Source organism: Pleurodeles waltl, chromosome 8, assembly GCF_031143425.1.
Source record: "Pleurodeles waltl isolate 20211129_DDA chromosome 8, aPleWal1.hap1.20221129, whole genome shotgun sequence".
NCBI lineage: Eukaryota > Metazoa > Chordata > Amphibia > Caudata > Salamandridae > Pleurodeles > Pleurodeles waltl.
Window position 1 is genome coordinate 871,320,031 of NC_090447.1, and position 25,678 is coordinate 871,345,708.

The following is a 25,678-nucleotide window of genomic DNA, read 5'->3' on the forward strand; positions in this document are numbered from 1 at the left end:
GCTACTTAAAATAATTTGAAGGTGGTGGATAAATTGTAAATAAAAGTTATAAACAGAATTTCTAAAGTTTGCGTAGTTTGAACTTTGTTTGTATATGGAAAGTTTTCCTAACTATAACTAAGCTTTAACCTTTGTTTTTTTCATTGAAGTTCAGTGTTTTAAAAAAAACTTTTTTAATAAAAATGTGTTTAAAATCCTTGAGCCAGTATTGCAAGTGTAGGTTTGTTGTGTGGAGTGTTATACAGTACAGAGGAGGGCAGTGTTGTAAAGTCTATTGTCATAGACTGGAGTATTGTAGATTATATAATTGAGTGTAGTAGCGCATCATACAGTGTTGTAAAGCGTTACATAATGTAGTGGTGTGGTGTTGCATATAGTAGAGTGAAGTATCTTAGAAAGGAGCAGCGAGTTGTACAGTGGATTGACATGCCGAACCGTAGAGTAGGGTGTTGGAGACTGTAGAGTGCTTTAGAGTAGAGTAGGGTAAAGTGGAATATCACAAAGTGGAGTATTGTCAAGTAGACTTGCGTAGAGTGCAGTGGAGGAGAGTGACGTAGAGTGGAGTGCCATGTCATATAGTGGTCATGTATCATAGAGAGAAATTGAGTGGTGTGTTGTTGAGCATCATACAGTGTAGTACAGTGGCATAGAATGCAGTACAGTGTTGTAGAGTGGAGTTACATACAGTAGAGTGTCGAACAGTGGAGCAGCAGCAGAGTATAGTACAGTGGTGTAGAGTTTATAAAGGGAGTGGAGTACAATGGAGTGGGGCAGTGTAGAGTGGAGTCAAGTGTCATAGAGTGGAGTGACATGTCATAGATTATGGTGACTTAGCATATAGGTGAGTATAGTGTCATAAATTGAAGTACCATGTTGTACAGTACAGTGTAATGAGGTATTGTACAGTATTGGGAAATGATGTAGACTTCTGTAGAGTGGCATGCAGTCTAATTAATGTTTGTAGAGTGGAGTGGTGTACAGTACAGTGGTGCAGTGTGTGATTTAGTGGATTGGGATGTAGTGTTAAAGAGTACAATGGCATTGAGTGGCTTAGAGTGGAGTGGCAGACATAGCAGTAGTGGATTAGAGTGTAATACTATGTTAGAGTGAAGTAAAGCGGAGTATAGTGGCATACAAAGAGTTAAGCCCAGTGTCGTATAGTGGACTAGAGTGACATAGAGTGTTGTACAGTGGCATACAGTATAGCACAATGTTGTACAGTGGATGAAGGGGTATAAACAGGATTAAGTAATCGAAGAGTAGCATAAAATGTAGTATAGTGCTGCAGACTGGAGGTTCATAGAGTACAGTAGTGTGTGAAACAGTGGAACTGCTTAGAGTGGATTGTTGCATAGTAGCGTAGACTGATGTAAAGTCTTGTACAGTGGAGTAGAGTGGAGTGGTGTAACATTGTGGAGGAAAGTGCAATATAGTGTATTGATGTGTTGTAGATTAGAGTGGCATGGGCCGGAGTCTACTGGTGTAGCATAGGTAGTAAACTATTACAAATTAGTACAATACAGTGGAGTGCTGTGTCCTATAGAAAAGTGTTTTATAGTGGAATAAAGTGTTGTACATTGGAGTGTACAGGCTTAGAGTGGAGTATGGAGTTGAAGAGTGGAGTATACATTTACAAAGTGGAGGAGAATGTCATAGAGTGCCATGAAGTGTGGTGGACTGTTGTAGAATGCAGTTATATAGATTGAAGGAGAGTGTCATACAAGTGAGTGGCATAGAGTGGAGTGGAGCGGTCTACACTGTTGTGGCGTAGAGTGAAATACTGTAAAGTGAAGTAGCATACAGTGGAATAGGGTACAGTCGAATACTGTACAGTGGAGTGACATAAAGTAGAATGACATAGAATGGAGTGGTGTACAGTGGAGTGGTGTACAGTGGAGAAGGGTACAGTTGATTAACGTCGAGTGGGGTGGCATAGAGTTGAGGAAAGTGTTATAAATTAGTGGCATCTCATACCGTAGATTGGACGTCTGTGTCATACAGTGTTCCAACACTGTTGTAGAGTTGAGAAGAGTGTTGAACAATAGAGTGTACTGACATAGAGTTGAGTGCAAATTTGGATAACGGAGTGGTGGGCTCTAGAGTGGAGCAGAGTCTAGTGGAGTGGCATAGAGAGTAGTAAAGGTTTAGAGGGGAGTTATGTAGAGTAGAAGAGAGTACACTGGCATGGCGTAGAGTGATGTAGCTTACAGTGGAGTGGCAGAAAGTTGAATAGCATAGAGTGGATTTGCGTAGTCTGAAGTGGCATAGAGTGTAATAGCATACAGAAGAGTGGTTTGAAGTGTAAAAGAATATAATGTAGTAGTGCACAGTAGAGTGGCATACAGTGAAGTGGTTTAGACTGGAGTGGTGTATTGTAGGGTAAAGTGTAATAGCATACAGTGGACTGGCGTACAGTGGAGTGGGTAGAGTGGAATACAATAAAGTAGAAGGGCAAAAATTGAAGTTTGGTTATAGTGTAGAATGGAGTGGCGTACAGTAGATTAGTGTAGAGTGGAGTACAGTGGAGTGGGGGAGAGTTAAATAGAGCAGAGAAGAGTGACGTGCAGCGGAGTGGTGTAGACTGGAGTAGTGTACAGTGGAGTGTGGTACAGTGAAATAGCATGTACTAGATTGGCATAGAATTGAGTGGCTTCTAAAAGATTACCATAGAATGGAGTGGCGTGGAGTGGTGTACACTGGAGTGGCATTCAGTGGAATAACGTGGAGTGGAGTACATAGAGTGGCGTAGACTCGAGTAGCATACAATGCAGTGGCGTACGGTTAAGTGGTGTAGACTGGAATGACGTGCACTGGAATGGGGTAGAGTGTAATAGCAAACAATGAAGTAGTGTCCAATGGAGTAGCGTAGATTGCAGTGAGGCAGAGTGGAATGGCATACACTGGAGTGGCGTAGAGTGGAGTTGCATACAACGGAGTAGTATTTAGTGGAATGGCTTAGAGTGGAATAGCATATATTGGAGTGACATATTGTAGAGTGGCATTACAGTGAAGTGGTGTATCATAGAGTAGCATATAATGGAGTGGAGCAGACTGGAGTGGCACACAGTGGCATGGGGTGGAGTGTAATAGCATACCGTGGCATGCTAGTCATTAGAGTAGGGTCTAATCGAATACCATAGAACAAACTTGCGTAGAGTGGAGAGCCTTACACTGGAGTGATGTAGAGTGGAGTGGCACACAGTAGAATAGTATAGAGTAGACTGACATGCAGTGGAATGGTGTAGCATTTAATAGCATATACTGGAGTAGCGTACAGCAGCGTGACATACAGTGGAGTGGCATACACTGAAGAGGCGCAGAGTGGAGTTGCATACAGTGTAATAGCATAGAATCGATTGACATAGAGCGGAGTGTTGTACAGTAGAGTGGTGTGGTGTATAGAGGAGTAGCGTACAGTGGCGTGGGGGTAGAGTATAATAGCATACAGTGAACTGGCGTATATTGGAGTGGGGTCCAATTGAATAGCTTAGAATGAAGTGTCGTAAACTGGAGTGCCATACACTGGAGTGACATAAAATAGAGTATTATACAGTGGAATGGCATAGAGTGGAGTGGAGGGGGATACACTGGAGTAGAATAAAGCGGTGTGGCGTACAGTAGAATGGCATAGAGTGGAGTTGCGAATGGTAGAGTAGTGTCCAGTGGAGTGACATAGACTAGAGTGGCATACAGTGCATTACGTACACTGTAATAGCATAGAGTGGAGTCTTGTACAGTGGAGTGGCATAGAGTGGAATAGTGTGGAGTGGCTATAGTGGAGTAACATACACATGTATGGGACATTAAGCAGCAATGTATATTATGGTTTGCAAAGTAACACAAGACAACGAATTGTGCTGCCTTGCGTTTTTCCAGATTTACCAATCACCCAGGGCCATGCATAGTGGCCTTGCATTCCTTTTTAAATCTGACTTAAGTATTCCACTGCCCATGTAACACCATGAGTATCACAAGGGTACCGCAGTCCAATAATACAGCTAGACCTTATATTATATTTTGGGCCATGGTATACCGTAATAACTCTGCAATACAGCATGGGGCACGGCGATGACAAGCTAGTACATAGTTGGGTAATGGCTGTTTTTTTAGAAGGAAAAGGGAGCCATATTGTTTATACTACACTTAAGCTGTGTTCAGGGTTAGGGCCTTAGATAAAGGTAAGTAGTAGGACCCTACGTATTACCACTTCATTAAAATGGTAATAGGTAGGGAAATGTATTCATTTTTTATATCATTTTAATTATTAAGATTACATGTACGGCACATATTTTCACAAAATTTAGAGAAACTCTGCTAAAGTACCCCAGTGACAGGTGTCCTGAGTTTAAATGCTTTATAACTTAGAAAATACTTAACTATTGTACCCCCAAAAAATCATCTCTGCACCATAATGTATAATACTGGCAAATTTCATGTAAATCCATTCAGCAGTTTTTGTGCTACGTTAAATACAGTAGCCTATGGAAAATGCATTGGCGGAAAAATGCATTTTGGGACCCTCTTTTATCTTTGTACCCCCTTAACAATTCACGACAAAAATTTACACTGTCTCAAAATGTATTAAATGCTATGGGTCTAGGAAGTTTTGTGGTGATTCGTCCAAGAGATGGAAAGTTATTAGGGAGGCAATATCAGAGGATGTCTTTGGGAACACTAACTATAACAACAGAGTGACAATCTGATTTAATGTGTTTTCTTTCTTTTTACCTATTTTATTTGTTATGTCTTTTAGTTGTTCATGTAGTGAATTGGAAACTTTACATATGCAGTCTAGTTTATTTTTTGAGCTTCCTTGCTACTTTTCACTAGTGTTATGCTACAAGATACCACTCAGTTGAAAAACCTTTTAACTAAACATTTACTTACTTTACTCTGCTCCCCTGTTAGACTTGACAGCCTTAGGGTGGTCTTACCTGACTTTTTCCTTGCCTCCTTCCATTTTTTCTGATCTTGTTTTTGCTGGTTTTAGGACTCTGTACACTTTACCACTGCTAACCAGTGCTAAAGTGATTGTGCTCTCTCCCTGAAACATAGTGACATTGGTTCGTACCCAATTGGCATATTTAATTTACCTATAAGTCCCTAGTAAAGTGCACCAGATGTTCCCAGGGCCTGTAAATTCTATGCTGCTAGTGGGCCTGCAGCACTGATTGTGCCACCCATATAGGTAGCCGCTTAACCATGTCTCAGGTCTGCCATTGCTAGGCCTGTGTGTGCAGTTTCACTGCCACTTTGACTTGGCATTTAAAACTACTCACCAAGTCTTAAAATCCCCCCTTGATTACATATAAGTCACCCCTACTTAGCCCATAGGGTAGGGTGCCATGTAAGTAAAAGGCAGGACATGTACTTCTAAGTTTTTAGATGTCCTGGTAATGAAAAACTCCCAAAGTCGTTTTTCACTCTTGTGAAGCCTGCTCCTCTGTTAGGCCAGCATTGGAAATTCCCTTTAAGTGGTAAGTTCCTATCTGAAAGGTGTTGCTTTGTCATGTTTGGTGTGGTCGGAATTGTAGTGAGAAATCCTGCTTACTGGTGACAATGGATTTACCATTACTGTTTTAGAAATGGCACTTTTAGAAATGAGGCATTTCTCTGCACTTACTGCTCTCTGTGCCTTACAGCCTGTCTCCAATCCGCATCTGGTCTGTGCTGGTTGACAGCTCCCCCCTGTGCATGCCACCCAGACAGTCATAAACACAGGCTCAGATGCATCTGCATACCTATGGGTCCTCCTGGGTAGGAAGGGTGGAGGGGCTCACACACTTCAAAGACTAGTAGCCTGACCTCACACACAGGGCTGATACCCCTCTCACACATCTCCTGGCAGACAGAGCTGGGTTGAAAGGGGAACTGATGCACCTCAAACCCACTCGTTGAACTTTCCTCCATTTCCAAGGCACTTTTGGGTATACATACTAGGTCTGTGACCCTCTAAATCAGACACTTCTTGTCCTGCAACTGGACTCTGTCAGAGAGACTGCCGTGCTGCTCAAAGGACTCATCTGGACTGCTTTTCTGGAAGGACTGCTGTGCTGCTTGTTGCCCTACCACCTGCTGACCCCTGACTCTGCTTGAACGACTTCTGCCTTCCCACCCAAGTGCTCTCCAAGGGCTTGGACTGCGCTTGCCTACTTATAAGAAGTCTCAGGACCATCAAGGACTTCATTGCTTTATTTCCCGACGCATCTCCTCTGTGTCGTTATTTTTTACGCATCCCAGATACTGTGTGTTGAAAGGATACAACCACTGATTCTTATGGATTAAGACTCATCAACACCTTTAAAATGTGATATCCTGACTTGTACATAATGGATTTTTGTCGTTTCGGTCTCATTTTATTCAGATAAATATTGTCTATATATATAACCTGGGGTGGAGTACTTTTTGTGGTGTTTTCACTGTGTTACTGTTTGAGTTATTTCACAAATACTTTACACATTGCCTTCTGAGTTACGCCTGCCTGCTCTCTGCCAAGCTACCAGAGGGTGAACACAGGATAATTTAGGTTGTATTGTGACTTAACCTGACTAGGAATTTGGTCCCTTCTTGGACAGGGTGCATACCTCTGACAACTAGAGACCCAGGGCCAGATGTATCACACATTTTTGCGATCGCAAATGGCCCAGTGTTCTACTCTAGTTTCACCACAGTGTACCAGTAAACAACTAGAGCGCTAATATTCCGTATTTATGACACCTCTCTTGCACACCTGAACACCATCTGATGGAATCAAAGCTGTAAAACAGTTTTTCCTATGGAGGAGACCGCAGGAAAGAAAGAAAATGAGACGGTTCTTTTTGTCATGAAAATTTTATCAGTGCTCGAGAAAGCTACAATTAGGACACATTTTATGTAAGCTCCAAATATCTTCTTTACCATTTCACTAAAACATTCTGAAATGCAGATAGGCGCATATACTTCCAAGACCAACAGCAGTCCATCAGTTAACTCCTTAGTGATCCACTGCAACTTCACCACAGAGGTCAAGTTAAAAACTAGAGTGGTAATGTTTTGTATTCAAGACAGTAGTGTGGCAATCCTGAATGTCATTTTGTTGGAATAGGAGTGTTGAATTTAAAGACTTTCCTGAGGAGCAGGCTGAAGTAAATGTTCATTAGGATGTTCATGTACGTATGAAAGTGGATTAAAAATGGGATGAGGAGGTATGGGTTTTTAATAGGTTGAGGAATAAAGGGGCTAAATAGTTAAATAGAGGGATGTGTGCTTAGGAACACCGTCCCCATTACACATCTGTTTACTCAGCCTACCTAGTTTCTCAATCGCATAACAAATTCCCTAATTTTAAAATAGCAATGTTTGTATGTATGTGTGTGTGTATATATATATATATATATATATATATATATATATATATATACATATATATATATATATACATATATACATATATATATATATATATATATATATATATATATATATATATATATATATATATATATATATATATATATATACACCCTACATACAACAAAGGTTTATATTTAAGTTAGGTGCTAAGACCTTAATTTATGTTAAATAAAAACAGAAATTCACTTCAGAAATCAATGGATAAAGCAATGTTATTGTTATAGCTGAGTGTTGGCATAAGGCAGATACAAAAAACACTGAAATATGCCAGTGAAGCTTAGTGAAATGACTATAACTTGCTCCTCCATCATGACCTGCTTATGACTTCACTTCACATGACTTCTCAGGCATAGCCTCTGGCGAGACCCTCCATCTAGCCCGCATCAAGACTTGGACTCGGTGCCTAGGCTACTGCAATCCAAACACCGCAAGCACTAAAACGCAGCTGTAAATAATTTTCAGCCATACATAGGAAACGTTTTATACGTGGTTTAGCCTCTTGCCAGGGTCTGCACCAACCCCTGCACATGCGGCCATCGCAGATTATGCATGGGACTTACATAGTAGCGGTTGTCCGTAGGCCAGACCCTGCATCCAGCATACACTATGATTTGGGCAATGAGCTTGCCCTCTGTCCAGACCCTCCCCATGTGGCCAGCTCCTACTTAAATTGCTCCCATTCTTCAATAATTCCTGTTCTTCTGCATTTAAAGCAGTAAATCAAACCAAGGTATAACTAGCATATGATCAGAAATTAAACTATAATCAGTCTCTGTTTTGAAGCTGGATTTTCTAAACATTGTATGGTTGTCTTTTGGGTGATGAATTACCCGTTTCATAATATGGATGATGTTGAAGGTGTGTGGGCTGAGGTTATTAACTTAAGATCAGTAACTTTCTTGTTATCAATGTTCTGCTGGAGCAAGATTATCTAAAAAATGCAACTAAGTAATTTCATTCATAGCTAATGTCTTAAATTTCATTAAGCCTTTGTTATTACCAGGCTAAACTAACAATACAAAATACTGCTGAAGCTATGAATAAAATCAAATAACGTGTCTGTCTTCTGGAAAAGTGTGTATTATATTATATCCCAATTCGTTTTCTGTGTTCCCCTTTAAGATCAGTTTCAAATAAATACGTTTCATAATGTAAACCACATTTTGTGCAGTTAAGTATATGTTACTGCACTCACTTTGTAATTTTTCAGTAAATTATTTGGAGCACTTGGGCATCCAATCCCTGAGGTCTACACTAGTGTTTTGGTCCATGCTTTGACTGAAGAATTTGTGTGCCATACTTATGCTTTCACCAACGGCTGTATCAAAGGAGTGGACGCACAAATCATATAATTAAGGTGTATTCCCTTTATTTGGCTCATCTTCACTGACATACAGGAAGATCCAAGCCCTTTATCTACACAGTGTGGTGAGAGACTGGCTGTCATCCTTGTTATTTGTTAGGGACGCTTAGCACTGTGCCTTAGGAAAGGGTGGGTTGCATTAAGTAACTGGTTGCAAGGGCAAGGGTTCAGGATTATGAAAGCAGAAGGTGTTCAACATGCGAATACATTTTTTAAGACTTGTTGCAAAAGAAGGTTTCTTCAAGAACAAACAATACAGTCATTTGTCAAATGTAGACATAGACTTTCTCAACTCTTCTTAGGAGAGTGGGAGAAAAGTTAGTGTAATTTTAATACACTCTTGTCTTAATACTAATTTGCATTGTCATTATTTCTTACAGCAAGAGCTGATTGACAGCATCAGTAAAAAGCTGCAGGTTTTGCGCGATGCTCGTGAGACACTGCTGGAAGATATCCAGGCGAACAATTGCCTGGGAGATGAGGTGGAGGCCATTGTGCAAGAAGTTTGCAAGCCAAATGAGTTTGACAAGTTCAGAATGTTCATCGGGGATTTGGACAAAGTAGTCAACCTGCTGCTGTCTCTGTCTGGGAGGCTAGCCAGAGTGGAAAATGCCCTCAATAACCTGGATGAAAATGCTTCTCCAGAAGAGCGAGTAAGTTCACTATTGTAGCAGTCGTTTTCAGGGGTTAAATATGCTTCTGCGGAACCAGGTTTTTATTTGCATATTTAATAATTGCAATAGAAATCTTTATTACTAAAGTGCATGGCATGTTTGGTAGTAACTTGTTCTGTGCATTTGACGGGTATTAATATGCCCACTGTCTACCTTTTACTAGGAACTATGGTTACACTATAGCCACAACTATAAATTCACAAACAAATGTTGTAAAAGTACGAGGAACTGAAAGCTGACAAGCGCAGAATGGCACCTTCAAACAGTGTGGACCTCCTACACTTCTTGTCTTTAATCATCTCCCCTAGTGCTAGTCTGCATTAACGCTTCCAACAGTATTCCAGTTGTATTTAATCTAATAGATTAATCTACCTTTGCTGTATATTTAGATATTCCTATGTCATGGTGGTCTCATATTCCCCACCACTGGTTTGACTGACCCTTTGTAGCAGAAACAGAAACTACTTCTCACAGCTGTTCATATAGAACATTGTGTGGCTAGTACAACAAATGCATGAATGCATACAAGTGACTACACCTCCTTCCCTCATACCGTTTCTGCATTTCTTGATTTTAAACAGATTATCAACAAGTTGCAGCGTTATCTTACACTTTAAAAGAAGCTACCAAAGTGATGTAGAGGCTTGGTGAATCCACTACGTCATACTTTTTTGTGTTATATATGAATAAACAACTATTAATTCAAATGAGTTACGGTTGCTTAATGAGGTGGGAATTAAAAAAGCGATTAACAAGTTCCTCTTGAACAAAAAAAACAAAAAGGTAATGAATAACATATGGAAGATCTTCATTCAACAATGTAAAGGCAGCAAGACCCGGCAGGCCACATGTACTAAACTCACAAAATACTAGTTGAATTTGTGACCAGTATTTTTGCAACCAGTATGGTATTTTGCGAATTTTGCGATGTCTTGCAAATCGACCTATGTATGTACTAATAAGTTGGTTCCCAAAATACTGGATAGTAGTGGGTTGCTATTTTGACATACCTCATGAATATTCATGAGATAGGTCGCAAATTATAACCCACTACAATTCACTGTCATGGCAGAGATGGTGGCCTGCAGGGGTCATCAGGCGACCACGTCTGTAATTGCTTCTAAATAAAGCAATCTTTTTTTATTAAATGCAGCCCGTTTTCCTTAGAGGGAAATGGGATGCGTTAAAAAAAATAACATTAAGTTTTAAAAGCTTTTTTTTTTTTAAGAGTAGGCAGTAGTTCATGGGAACACTTCCTATTCTTAAGAATGTTTTTATCAACATTCTCAAAGGGGCAGCAGTCCTTTGGAGACCTCTTCACGTTTGCAAATGGGTTACCACTACTTTTGTGTAGTTGGTAAAGTTATTCATGTCACATTTCAGTCTCAAAGCATTAGTACATCACTGTTTGGAAGGGACGCCCTAAACACTCCCTTTCCAAATACCTATTCAGTATGGTGTCACAAACCCAAACTGTGATTCTGTCACATTGTACTGAATTGCAATTTGTGTTTGGTACGTAACAGTAGACTATTTTGCAGTCGCAAACAGTCCAATTGTGCAAATCAGACCTTTACCGATCTCAAAATGTCTTCAGTTTCTATGGTCATCTATGATCAGCTTTTAAGCACTTCTTGACGATTTGATCTGCCAAGATATAGCTATTGACATGCAGAAAAAGGGGCTCCACTTCCCAAGAGCTGAATGCATCTTGGAATTCAAGGATTCGCTTGATCCCAATACTGTTAGTTTAACTGCCCATCGTTGCACAGTATCTCACGCCGGTTACAGTTAACATTCGTTTGTTCTGAGAGTTTGCTGGCTGGGTCCAAACTTAGCTCGCATGGTGTGGGAAAAACAATGGATTGGGGTGCGGACCCGAGCAATTTCCAGTGGCTGAGATTAATTCAAGCATTCTGTCCATCACCTTGTTCTTGCTGCAGTTGACACCCTAAGTGCAATGAGTATGCCCAGTCGTGGATCCTGTGCTCACTATGCCACTGGAATAAAGCTGTACCTGACTGATGCACTCTTTTCAGGGCAAAACCAGTCCTAGGTTGTTTGTATTCCGGTTCAGGAAGGACCTGGTTTTGGCAGTGTGGTTGGACTGTTCCCATGAGGAGCAGAGTCATGACTGATTTGCATATGGCTGGGCCCAAACTAAGGTAGCATGGTGGGCGAAAAATTATGGGTTGGGATGCTGCCCGAGTGATTGTCGGTGGCTGAGATCAATTGAAGCATTCCATCCATCACCTTGTTGTTGTCTCATATAGCAGATGGCAGCGGGACCTGCAAAAATATGAGGCAAACTCATCAGAACCACATTCTAGCCCAAAGTTATTTCTTACCATTTTTGTTACAAAACCGTTTGCTCCTACTGAAAGATCATCCTGTTTCTTTGAAACAGCCTTTAAACCTGTTTTGCAGGTAGTAGCATAGAGGAAAAGAAGATTGATGAAATGTGCCTCACTGCGCTGCTTAAAGATCTGCCTCTTTGCGAGTGAAAAAAACATATGTGAACTACACTGCATTTGTTAAACCTATCTGTTAAACTAGTGAAATAATCCAGGCCAGATATTAAAAGACCTGTAAACAAACGATCTGCTAAATTAGTGAAATAATCTGACTGTGGAAGACACAGTTTTCAGATTTTCAGATTCCATGCAACAGGATTTTTTTTTCTTTGGTGATAAGAAAATACTGTGGGACAGCGGAGCTGCTGTTCTTGGGATTACATTTGAGCTCTGTCCTTTTAAATCAGGAGTGTAGCTATCACTAGTGCAACAGTTGCACCATGGCCCTGTGGTGTGAGGAGCCCTCTTCACCCCAATTAGTTGACGTTTTTTACAGCTAACCAGGGCAGGTAGGCTGCGTTTTCTTGCTTGCATTAGGGCCCAAGGTGGCCTTACTATGCCACTGTGCTTTTGTATTTTGTAAATTAGAAAAACATAATAGCCCCGTCTGCGCAGGGCATATTCTGGAGCAGTTTGTAATATTCTCCACCTTTTCTCTTTCTGCTTTTGCAGAATCAAATTTTTAGTATATTTCAATTTTTCCTCCTCAAATCAACTTATTACACCTTTGGGGTTTCAGATAGATTAAAGATAATGCCACAAGCGCAGTGGTTGGCATCTGCTGTTTTTGCTAAAAATATCTTGCAGAGGGAAAACCCCACAGTCACCTCAGGGACTTTGGGCTAGCTCACTGTGGTCACTCTGGACCATCCAGTGAAGGCATTTAAAACTCAGCTATTTGAAAGTTCACCAGCCCCCACTACCTTTATTCCCAACGTTGTGAATGGGAAGCAACAATGTGTTTATAACTGCAACCCTCTCCACTCTTTGTTTAGGGAGAAAGCTCCCATCTTATGACTAGTACAGGGAATTGTGTCAAAAATGTTACATCTAGAAGCAAAGACATATTTTACACATATCCTAGTTTAGCAAAGTGCCACCCACACGATTTCCCTAAGTAACCTTCCACCAGGGTGAAGTTTTTCACCATCTCATGATGCATGTCATTTTTACTAGACTTCATTTTAAGGGCTGCAATTCAGATCAGCTTTTCTGACTCTCATGTTTGTGTTCCAATTAATCTGTCTGCTTTCCTGTTTGCTGACATACACGTCACATGCTTCATACTTTTCAGGTCCAGCGTGCAAGAGCTTTGACCTGTTAGTATTATGGGCTTTTAAACACGCCCACCTCACGCCCATCACTTTCACTCGTTCGTGGGCTTGCCTTTCAAAAATCCTTTATTATCATTGGTAAATGCTTTACGTTTGTCGGTCCTTGAAGAGATATTGTTACTTGCAGACTGACCCTGTTACGTGGATAATTGCACGATTGCTGATATGTTTGACGTGGATAATTGCACGATTGCTGATATGTTTGACGTGGATAATTGCACGATTGCTGATATGTTTGACTGTGGGCAAGCTTTACCTTTTATGTCTCTCCTTTGCGCTCATGGCGGCCAGGCCGCTTTGAATCAGCTTGCTTTTTTCAACTAGTGTTTTACTTTTTATTATTTTCAATTTATGTGACAAGAAAAGTCCTGTTAGGAATTTACAACGCCAATTGCTTTAACTGGAGCAAATGCAAGATCGATTGCATTGCAAATGCTTGTTGTGATTGAAGATCGGCAATCTTCAATTCAGAAACCATATTCAAGCCATGTTTAGTGTATACAAGGGTCCAGGAATCCCATTCCTCAGGAGTCCATGAGATTTGTTTAAAATCTATGAGGAAAAAAAAAGTGACCTGGTTTTATGATTCGGTCCTTGTTCATTGAGAACCGTCAATAGAGTTGTTGTGTGCCCTGTATGACAGACAAGCTCTCAGCTCTGTGGTAACACTGGCAGAGTCCCCAAACTGTGGTCTGCTGGGTAGGCTATGCAAGACTGAAGTTAAAACATCTGACCACTGGATGGGAAAAGACTTAAGGTTTCTGGGAAAGACGTACCTGTAGGTTGCTCCATGATGAGTGCCTCACCCGAATTGCAAATCTGAATTCATTTGTGAAAGACCAGCGTACTGTGAAAGCAATATATGGTGCATTTTGGAAGTGAACCAAATTCTTAAAAACATGATTTTGAAAGGCAGCTACAAACGCATCCATATTAGAGATTACTTAGAAAACTCTTAAATTGTAGAAGTTTTTGCATTCTTTTGCTTGAATCTTTTTATTCATTTTTATACAGAGAGATAGATAAACATATCATATTCATCAATCGCAGTTGGAGGGCTAGAATTGCAACGTCTATGGCATAGAGTTCACTTCAATCATGCTAGGTGACAAGAAGATTTGCATTTGTTGGCAGGTAAGATGTACAAGCAACGCTGAGGTGGGGACCTTTTAGGACTATATAACAACACTTGGCATCAACCTGCGGGATTTTGTCAGCATGGAAAACTTATTACATCAACATATTTACTCATCGGGTGGCTGTTGTATATCATACATCAAAGAGAATAAGATTCAGCATGATTCTCATATACAAAAATATAACAACACAACATTAACCTTGTCCGGAATCCAGTCCCCAAGATGCCCCCCAACTGCCCCCACCCACCCCCATGTCCGTTCCCAGTCACTTGATCGCGTCATGCCAACGCATGGCCCTGGGCCCCAACTTGATTTGTTCTGCCAAGCACCCCCTCCGGTGGTGGGGGACCGGTGGTCTTGGGGCCAAGCCCGCTGCCCAAAGGGGACTACATTGAACCAACTCAACCCTCTGCCATCATTACAGTGTCCACATTCGCTGCATCTGTATCAGGCCCTTGCTCTTGTAGCTGTAGCACCATTGCGTCCCAGCTGAAGGCCAGGGGAATTTTATGCAATTCCAAGCTGTCTTGTATTTACAGTGCCATACCCTCTGCCTCTGCCCATACCATAAATGATCTTTTCCATGATTCTATTGAAGGAGGCTCTGCAGACTTCCATCTCCTGGTGATGAGTCGCTTAGCCGTCAAGAGGCCCAGGTCCAGGATTCTTGTGGAAGCTTTCGGTCCTTTAGTCCTAGGGAAAAGGCCCTGGATACATGCTTCCCACGTGGTCAGCCATGTACATGCCGTGCAGATCAAAAGTTACACCGGCACCGCCCGCCAGTAAGAAAATGATGAGGGACAGGACCATAACATGTGTTACAAGTCCACTGCCACCAATGCGCAGCAAGGGCAGGCTGCGTCCACGTGATGAAAATACTGATTATGAGAAATGCCCTATAGAATATGTAGAATTCAATCAATTGAAACCGTACATTGCATGGGATGTTAATGTGGCTTTTCAGGGCAGCTTCCCATTCCTTATCTGTACAGGGCCTAGCTTGGTCACCCTCCCAAGCAGCCCGCAGCACAGGTGTGATCGTGTTCATCCTCAGTGCCTCCGAGAACCAAAGTACTAAATGTCTACCCTGCCTCATAACGTGCATGTACGAGACCAAGATATGCATTTGCGGTTCAGCAGAAATGTCCCCCAGCACCGAGACAGCGATGCCACCAGGGAGTTATACAGTAAGAACTGCAGGCCCCTCTTCTCTACTAGTGTAGCAAATGAGGTTAACTCACCTCAGTATACAAGTCTCCCAATGTATGCAGCCTAGCAGTGTGCCATCGAAGTTGTGTGTTGCGCACCTCGCAGTGTGCCCAGGAGAGCCAGAGCTGGCACATACGGAGTGACCACATGTGTGAGGTGCAGGCTCCTGCGATAACAATAATGTACCACCCTTACTAGGAGCGAGCCTGGTGTCTGAGGACGTGTGTTCAGGAGGAACAGGTGCAGCACCGCAGATAATGACCAAGGTGGTGTCAACGCGGCTGTGTCTGATAGTTGGAATCCAAAAAGCCACCTGGCCGCCCACTGCAACTGGGAGGCCAAATAAGACTGTTCCATGTTTGGTACCGCCAGGCCACCCTTTTCCAGCAGCAAGTACATTTTTGTCAGTGCCACGCTACAGCTGCTTTTATTTCAGATAAGTTCCCTAGTTCCGGACTCCAGTTCCCTGAAAAGTTTAGCCAGGATTTGCAAAGGTAAGTTGGAGCTGTAGTAAAGCAGCCAGGGGAGGACTACCATCTTCAGGAGCGCCACTCGTCCCATCACAGAGAGCGACCGTGTTTGCCAGAAAGTCGTTTGGGTACAGATAGATGTCACCGCCCATTAAAGGTTTCCGTCATATAGGTCCTCCACCGCATGATAGACATTAATGCCCAAGTATTGAATTGACATGGACTGCCAGGGAATTAGGACACCTGATAGAGTGAGGCCGGGGTCTGGCCAGTCGGGGGTTAAAAAGGAAGAGGTGTGACTTTATCCAGTTGACCCGTAATCCTGACAGTGCAGCAAAACATCGAAGTATACCTTCAACTTCCTCGGGGACACTAGAGACGTCTCTAAAATCCAGGAGGAGATCATCTGCTTAGAGGGACATGACATGCCCACCACCCCTCAGTGGAATACTCCAAGCCTCCCCTAGTCGGTGTAGTTTTGCGCCAGTGGCTGTATCACCAGTGAAAACAGCGGTTGTGAGAGGGGGCAGCCCTGCTGAGTTCGCCTGCCCACCCCTGGTGATCGGCTCTGAGGTAGCTGAACTGAGGTCTTGACCCTGAACTGTGGATGTGCATACAGCAGTTTCACTAGCCTTAAAAAGCCGGGGCCAAAACCCAGCTGGCGCAACACATCAAATAGGAAGGGCCATTCCAGGGAGTCGAAGGCCTTCTTCAAATTCAACACCAGGCAGCCCACTCCAGGCCATCTCTGCTTAGAATACTTCATAACCTGTAAGAGGTGTCTAATATTCAGAGAACTGCTGCGCCCTTGCACAAAGTCATTCTGGTCATGCTGGATCAGGTGAGATACCAGAGGTGACAGCCGCATATGCAACACTTTAGCCAGAAATTTATAATCTGTGTTAAGCATTGTCATAGGCCTATATGACCCCTGCTCCGCTGGTTTCTTGCCGGGTTTAGGGAGGGATATTAACAGCGCTTCCCATTGGGATGTCGTCAGTGATGTCGCTGACAGTGTTTCTTCCAACAGCCGAAGCAGGCGAGACGCAATCATAGTGTGTTTTATAAAACTCTCTTGGCGGCCCGTCAGGGCCTGGGGTTTTGCCAGTAGCTAATGCATGCACACTGTCTTGTATTTCTGCTAAGGTTAACGGTTCATCCAGTTCCTCCCGCTGCTCATCTTTGAGGCAGGGCATTGGAAGCGAGGAAAATAATTCCACAAGAGTTTCGGGTCTTGCCTGCGCTTTCGATTGGTATAGGGCTGTGTAGTAGTGCGTCAGTTTGTCATGTATTTCCCCTTGGGTGTAGAGCATGTCGCTGGTCCCCGATCGCAGCTCCAAAATAGGAGTGCGCTCCTGATCCTGGCGGATCAACCAGGCTAATAATCTCCCCGATTTATCAGGAGGTGCGTGTGTGCGTGCCGAATGAGCTACATAATTAAGACAATGCCTCCTCTTAACCAGGGACAGATGCCCAGCCATCTAGTGAGTTTTGGGTGGCGTTTTTTTCATGCTGCAACAGAGTTTTCTCCACCTGGGTCAAGTCACGTTCTATGGACTTATGCATGCTCCATTGTGTGCTCAGGCTATGGCCTTGTACGTAGACCTTAAACGCATCCCATTCATTGAGCCCAGATGAAGCAGTGCCTGAATTATGGTCGAAGTATTCAGCGATAGCTATGCCAGGTGACGCCCTGAAGGGCGCATCCTCCAGCATCTCTGGCCACAGCCGCGAGGTGGGGACGGCAGGTACGGATGTGTGCCATTCCATTTGTAGGGGCTGGGGATTGTGATCATAGTGAGATCGGCCAAGGTAATCCATCTGTAACACCGCAGAACATAGGTTATCTGAGCAAAGTATTCTGTCAAGCCGCATGTGTAGTTGGTGCAGGGTTGAATAGAATAAATAGACTCCTGCCTCAGCATTGCGGTGATGCCACGAGTCCACCAAGCGCTAGCGTTGGAGCCATTCCCACAGTGAGCGTGCTGCCGCCACCATGGGCGAGGTGGGTAATGATGGGAAGGAGCGATCAAGGTCCAAGTCCAAAACACTGTTAAAGTCTCCTCCCACGAGCCACGGAAGACGACTCCAGTGGGAAAGGGGGCATGATATCTGTAAGGGGCATAAACAGACCCCAGCAATAACGCACGGCTGTCCAAGCGCCCCCGCACAAACACATACCGACCCCCAGTATCTGCCTCCCACTCCTCCGCCACAAATGGGGTATCCGATCTAAACCAAACCAGAGCCCCTCTGGCATATGCAGAGTATTTAGTCACATACAGTTGTCCCTGTCAGTGGCACTGCAGTCTTGTGCCCTCTGTCTGCGTGAGGTGCGTTTCTTGCAATAACGCTATGTCGATCATATGCCCCCTAAGGTAGGAGTAGATGAAGTACCTGCGCGCCGACATGTGTATACCCTCACATTCCATGTGAGGACGTTAACTGGATTCATAGATGGGTGACTGGAAGATAGTCCTTAAGCTCACCTTTCTCTAAAGTGGCGAGCACTACTGAGCATGTCGGAAAGCCATCAGGGGGAGGGGCACAGCAGGGATCCGGACTCCGCCATTAACCAACAAGTGTGGCATTAAACAAACAATAGCCACTGAATCGAAACAGAAGAATACCATCCGAGCAGAGGGACAACATGTGTTTACGCAAACCATCTAACTCGCCTGCCTGACGTAATTAATGCGAAAAAGACAGTACCCACGGACAAATAGGCAAGTATGCTCCGCAGCAATGCCCCCAGTACATCACTTTAGCGTTGTCTACTTGGACGGCCTGAAGCGAACGCACCACTCGTAATATGGTGTCTCTGTCAATAAAGTGTAACACTTGAAACAGGAATTACCTTGGGTCCACACCCGGCGGCCCAGGTCTTGTCGGGATGCGGTGGGCTCGGTCAACTGAGAAGAATTGCTTGAGTGTCTCTGCGGGGACCAGCTCGTGAACCCATTTCTCCACATAGGAAACCGCATCAGCCCCCTCTGCTCCTTCTGGAAGGCCAACCACACGAATGTTGTTCCTCCTGATAGTCCCCTCCACATCTTCCACCCTATGCTGCAACACCACCACTCTGGCAACTAATTCCCTTAATGAGGCATCCATCTGGCTAGTCTTGGGGGTAAAGTCACTCAAAGTATCTTCCAATAAGCGAGTCTTGTCAACTAGTTTACGATAGTCTGCATGCAACAGATTAAGGTAGCTGGTCACCTTATCAATTTTGCTCTCCAGTGAAGCTTGTGTCTGATCAAGTGCTGTGCCAATGCGTTTCACCGCTGCCAGCGCCACATCCAGCTTCTGACTATTGAAGGCTGAGGTTTCATGTCTCGATGCCTGCGAGTCATTCCCTGTCCTGGATCGGAGGTGACCCATTTTGGCGGCAGAGGGGTTCTGGCTACCTCAGTTGACAAAAGCAAGAGTGCAAGAAGGCAGCACAGCAGACTTAGTTCACTATGGTCTTGGTCTCTACAACCCCTGAATGGTTGGACTGTCAGTCAGCATCCCCTGTACAGCTGCAGGCTATCCATTGTACGACTTCATGCTACAGCTACACACAAATGGGAGAGCAAGCCTCGCGGCATGAGGAGCCAGAAGCACGGGGGCCTGCTTGCATGCCCCAGGCGACCCTCCGAGTGCCCACCAGTACAAGCAGCCCCCCCTCCTCAGCGGCGGCAACTTTGTGCTAGGTTTCTTATTCCTTGTTTTGCTCTTTCCTATCTATGGAGCACCCTGGAGGCCTCTTGTGCTCCCCTTCTTCCCCTGGGGCCCATCACCGGCAGAGCATCTAACCGGGGGAGGACAGGTAAGGATCGGTCCCCAGCTGTCAAGGCGCTGTGGGGAAGGCTGACAGACACCGGCACGAGGGTCACAAGGCTCAGCAGTGCGGGGCCCGCTTGCGTGTGCAACTTAAGGGTCCAGAGGCACAGCAGCACGAGCATCCCCTCCTCCTCAGCTGTCTCATCCACAGGCTCTTCCCCTTAGGAGCCACTCCCTACAGTCCAGGGCCTCCAAAGCAGTGGACTCCGTTCGCCACCGTCGCGGCCCAGTGTGTCCTGGTTTGCCACCCAGCTCCTGAGGGTCCACCCCGTGTCAGTGTCCAAAGACAAAGGGGGGGTTCCATGACACCAGGCTTGTATGGGGGCCAGGGGAATTCTCTAGCACTCGGGTCGCCCCGGGCCTGCGTCTGCCGCATGGTGCTCCCCCCACCCCCAAGAGTCCCGCTCACCGTCCTCTGCTCCTCCGGCGGGAGACAGCTGACCGCACCTCTTCAGCGGGGCTCAGCCAGAGTGAAACCAGGTCTGCATTCGGCCACAGCCACTCACGGGCCGTCCAGCTTGGCACCCCATGCTCTCCCTCTCCACCGTGTGAGCCCAGGCAGCGCCGCTCCTCCTGCGTCGCACCCTTATTCCGCTTCCTCTGTGCCCAGACAGCACCAGCTTTGTCTCCAGGGTTCTGCCACGGCCTCCTCTACCTCTGCAGTGCCCAGCCTCCCGTCTACCGTCGGATTAATGACGGATTATCAGGGCTTCATCATGGAGATTCTGTAGTTTAAGACCGCCTTTTTAGCTGGTCAAGCCACGCCCCCGGGGAAGTTTTTGCATTCTTACTATGCCCTATTGATAATTGCAAATTGTATTATTAAAGATGTGACCTGTTATGAAATATATGTGTATTCTTTGAAATCGGAAAGAATAAGTATAAAAAAACTCGTAACTAAGTATTCTAGGTGCACCAGGGTGAAACTGCCCCACCCACTGAGGCATTCGACATTCTTATCTGTGTGTTTTTTCTGAAGACATTCCTGTTGTGGAAATGTTGCGCCCATGTTCAGCTGCGTGATAACTGTTGTTTTGAGGGGCACTTCAGGATAGCATTGTTTGACTACACCATATAGCAGAATTGTGTGGCCATTGATTTTGCCTCAAAGCCTCTCCAGATCAGGAAGCCTTTTTCGATCAGGCCAGCTTGATGTTAATGTGTGAAAGGAGAAAAGTCTTTAGCAACTGACAGTAGTTCTCGCCACGGTAGATGTATACTCCCTGCATTAGGAAATCATCATATTTGGTTAGTTTACGTACTACCATCAACTCTGCTTTTGCTGTTCCCTGATTTTCCTTCATGATATTGTTTTTGATCTGTCAGTAAAGAAAAATTACATCCATGTACATATTTGTTCTTTTACTTTTTATGTATTTGGAACCCGCGCTAATTTCCTCAGGAGCTAGCCAATCCGAAAAAGGTTGTTATTGATGATAAAAACAAATGCCACAAAAATGTTACCTCGCACATGAAATAATTTGTATGTATCTGTTCTTTACAGCGGACATTGGTGGAAAAGCAGAAATTGCTCACAAGGCAGCATGAAGATGCAAAGGAATTGAAAGAGAACCTGGATCGAAGGGAGCGCATTGTCTTTGACATTCTAGCCAGCTACTTGAGTGATGAGAGCCTGGCGGACTACGAGCACTTTGTGAAAATGAAGTCTGCCCTGATCATTGAGCAGCGAGAGCTGGAGGACAAAATCAAACTCGGGGAGGAACAACTGAAATGTTTGACAGAAAGTCTGCCTTTTGACCGGATCAAATGAGGAATGCCCGAGGTACCTCCTAAAACTAACTGACAGGAAACTGCGCTCAAGGTGATGTGGGCGATTGAAAGAGGTCTTCTGATCACGTTGCTATCCAAGAGGAAAGATAACACATGGAGCAAAATGCCTCTGACAATAGCAATATTATTCCAGTTTTGTTTGGCTGAACATGATATATTTTTTCTGGAAACACAGTATCAAGCCTGCCTGTACAGTTCTTCTTTCTCTCTCCTTAGACCCTCCACAAAACGTGATGTGTGTTGTCTTCAGAGCATATTACCAGTGCATTTTGGTGGCCATTGCAATATTGCCTTTAGAGAGGAGTGATTGTAAAAGTTGTTTAACGGAAACAGCCCTCCAGAGGTTGCAGAAGCTTTCAAGGCAAGATGAACAAAGAAACGAAGGTTGCCACTGCAAATATATTCTGGAAGGAGAGGGAATATTTGCTTTAACTCGAATCTGTTAAGATAATTATAATGCTGTTTTTTAGAAAGTTTGACACACGCACATAATGCTTTCCATTTTATTGTACTTGTGGATAACTCTTTCTTCCTTGAAGAAATGAGTGGTAAACAAACGAAATAATATTTTTCTGGGCCCAGGTTTTAACTGCAGAAGTTACCTCACTTACGATCATTTTCCTCTTCATTCCAAGTGAGGAGCTAAACTTATTCACAACACCTTCCTGGAAAACCATATGATATCTAGTAACATGATAATTAAGTTGGATTCAGACTCTAGAATCTAAGTACACTCTCCTGTTATGGATATTGTGGTGCACCTCAATGTTTAGTGACTTTTGTGCAGAATAGAAAATCTGTAGTTGATCCAGTATTGTATTACTGTTCTGTGTGTTCAAGTCCACTCCAAACAGAACGCCAGTGAAATGAGTACTCAGTCGTTGAATTCCCCTGTGGTACAGTCTTAATGTCAAATGTTAATTAGTCATTGTTGACGCCCAAAGGGTACTCCTTGTTGAAAGGGATACTTAGCGATCAATTGTTGAGTGCAAAACATGCTCAAATTTCCATCTAGAGCAGTAGTCCTCTGAAATCTCACAACTAAATGGACATTTTCTTCTTTCTTTTCTAAAACAAATTGCAGCCCACCAGGAACTGTCACCTGCTTCTCTTCTGCTTGTGAAACCGAATGGGCGTTGTGTTTTCCCACAGGATATGCACTGTTTGCCTTCAGTTCTATATCAGATAGAGATGAGCAATCAACACTCATCATGCGGTGCAATATGTGTGGCTATGTTAGTAGTGCAATAAAAATAGAAAAGCAGCATTATCAACTTCCTTACCCTGTGCTCATCATCAATGAAGAAGATATAAGCCCTATGGTACCAAATGTATTGTGATTTCCTTGTTTTGTAAACTTCTGAATGAATGTAACAGTGACAGATTGTGCCTGGGCCCTACTGCTTCACGCCTCATCTAATATTGTTGTCTTTGTCTCTACCCATTGGTTCTTGTTCGCTATTCTACCTGAAGCTTTTTCACCGTATGAAGTTTATTTTTTATTTTACACAAAGTAGCCTAAACTATGAATTATTTATGGATAAAAAATAGATTAAGAAACAATGGTGGGCCTACCTGTGCTTAAGAAATTGTAGGTCGCAAAACAGATTTGCATAAACGGCAGTGCATACACTGTTTAACTTTCACATTAGTGATATTTCTTTCAGTGTTTAGAATTTTTTTGCATCTGCTCATATAATCCATCTCCTCCTTTGATTTCCCAGCTATTCTCATTCTGTTAGTATTACAAACTTTTTTTCCCACAAAATGCTTTCACCATCAAATCTTTCTATTCCTTGAAGTCTCTCTTGTCGGTGAGACTTCGCTTATCGATTTTATCCCCCGTTTGTCTTCTTGATGGGCTCTTAAGCTGGCGCTCCCCATGTGCTTTTGCCGAGCTTTAACTTCTGCGCCCCATGGCTTTTGTTTGTGAATGACCTGTGTCCAGTATACTCTGCCTATCTAACTATGGTCTGACCTTATTTCATTTTGTCACTCAGAAGACCCTTGAACCCCTACAGTAATACTGCCGATCTAGTGTTGCTGTACGTTTTTCTAGTTGTCCTCTAGAAGATAATAAATTGGTGGAACAGAAAAGTACGAATCACGGTTAAATGGGGAAAAACTGCACTTGAGAAGCTAGATCTTTGTTTCTGTGTATGCTCATTTTCTCAATCGGAAAATGAGCTTTTTAGTAGTTTCAAAACACCTTATTCTGTCTCATATTCCACCAGCTCCCTCTATATGATAAATGCTGCATATTTGACCCCTAGAGAAATACTGTTCACTGTGTAGGTTCCTTATGAACAGACTACATTTTGCATAATTGCCCCTAGTAGATGGCCGTGTCGGGTTGAAAATTGATTCTCTTAAGCCTATAACCACTATGGTTTTGACCAAAATTTGATTTGCACTACTCCATTTGCCACTACTTCAAAATGAATAGCTTATATACACTACAGAGTCTTCTTTGCAGCTGGTCAATAGCTCAACTAGTTAATACTTAGACCACTAATCCTTGTAACCTAAGTCTTGTCCACTGTACTATGTTGCTGGCCCTTTGGGTAATAATAGTCTTAGTACATGCACATTGCAAAGCGAGAAAATTGTACAGTTACGCACCACTTCCTCATACTTCCTATTTTAGATCATTGTTTGCCGCCATTGTTCAGCTACACAGGTTGTACTTTGGCCCACAGACAGCAACACGTTTGCAGGCAGACTACTGGATGCAAGGCTAATCTTCATCTTATACATCAAAATAATTGATGAACAACTTAAAAAATGTTTAGCAGCACTTGAGGTATTCTTATCCATTTTTAACATTTCAAGCTAACCCAGTTCGTCCCACTGCTCAGCCTGTCTGATTAAGTGTTTAGGTAGGACAGACCAGGCCAGAAGAGCAGTGATTTACAGTTAACAAGAAAACATAACCTTAATTGTAACACGTTGATGGTGATGAAAGCTTAATCGTTAAAGGTTTGATAAACAAGAGCTAATCCACTGGAAAGTAAATAGTGGAGCAATGTATTTGTATGAATCATTCTTTAAAGTGCATTTGATTGTGGCCGGAATACCTGCATTTTGACATTCATTCAGGTAGAAAACAGGTGCTGAGTATTTGTATTGCCATGCCTGGTGATATGTGCCTGTATTCTGGCCTGAGAATTAAACTCCTGTTAAACGGCAAAGGCCAGGGTTTTCCACCTCGTTAGTGGCGTAACTGTAAAGTTGTGTTTATTTTGTTTAAAAAACAGTGGAGCTACAAATGGTGTTTGATTGGCTATGTCACGTGGGCTATAGACTTTTCCCTGCCTCCACCTCTTATTTTTCATATGTGGTGCACCAAATACGCATAGCGGTCTTCATGATGTACAGGGCAGCATGTTTGCTCTAGCCAAGCATAATCTGAATACATTCTTTTCTCTGTTACAAGGTTTGTATTGCTGTATGTCTTAATACTGTGTTTGTGCTGAGAGTATTTGTAACCCGTGAGCACTGTTGCCATCTGATTGTTTTCATATCTTCCTTGACATTTTATTATACATTTTAATGGCACACAATCTCCCGTTCAATAGAACATAACACTAGTTCTTAACACTACTTTCTAAAAACTGTATTGATAGATAAAACAGGCATGACTGCTTCTCAGTACAATGTGTAAATCTGTAAATATCTATATTATTTCTTTTTTGTTATTTTATTTTATTTTTTTATTGATCTGGTGCTGATCTTTTGTCTTTGGCATCTTTAGGTCATTGCAGATGTTTCGCTATTTTAGACTTTGCATATCTAGACCACTTTGTATAGGAAACCGTGCTTACATAGGGCTAGTAATCGACATTGCTTTTAGTTCAACAGCCCGAAGGCTGCCGATTTTCAGGCCTCATTTCTGACATGTCCTTATTCACAAATGCCACACTGCTTGATGTTGAGGAAATAAACAGTCCTATTGATATTCAATCATTGAGTTAAAGTGTGCTTTTTTTTCATAGCGAATACACTCCACAAGAATTTACAACAGTCTTTCAAGAGGAATGTTGAATGTTTTTCAAGTTGGAGAGCGTACTCTATGTAAATAACCTATCTCATGCCGCAAGGTACTCTGTATCATCTATTCATACTTG

General features: G+C 43.2%; 1 protein-coding gene across 7 annotated transcripts in view; it reads left to right on the forward strand.

Moving 5' to 3' along the window:
• SHROOM2 (shroom family member 2) overlaps positions 1 to 25,514 on the forward strand; it is a 675,938-nt gene extending 650,424 nt beyond the window's left edge. For all 7 annotated transcript variants that reach the window (XM_069205145.1, XM_069205146.1, XM_069205152.1 and 4 more), the window contains 2 exons: positions 9,136 to 9,408; positions 21,265 to 25,514. In XM_069205145.1, the coding sequence (XP_069061246.1) occupies positions 9,136 to 9,408; positions 21,265 to 21,531 (540 nt within the window). In that variant the 3' untranslated portion in view covers positions 21,532 to 25,514. The remainder of the gene's footprint in view (positions 1 to 9,135; positions 9,409 to 21,264) is intronic.
• Positions 25,515 to 25,678: the final 164 nt, after the last annotated feature.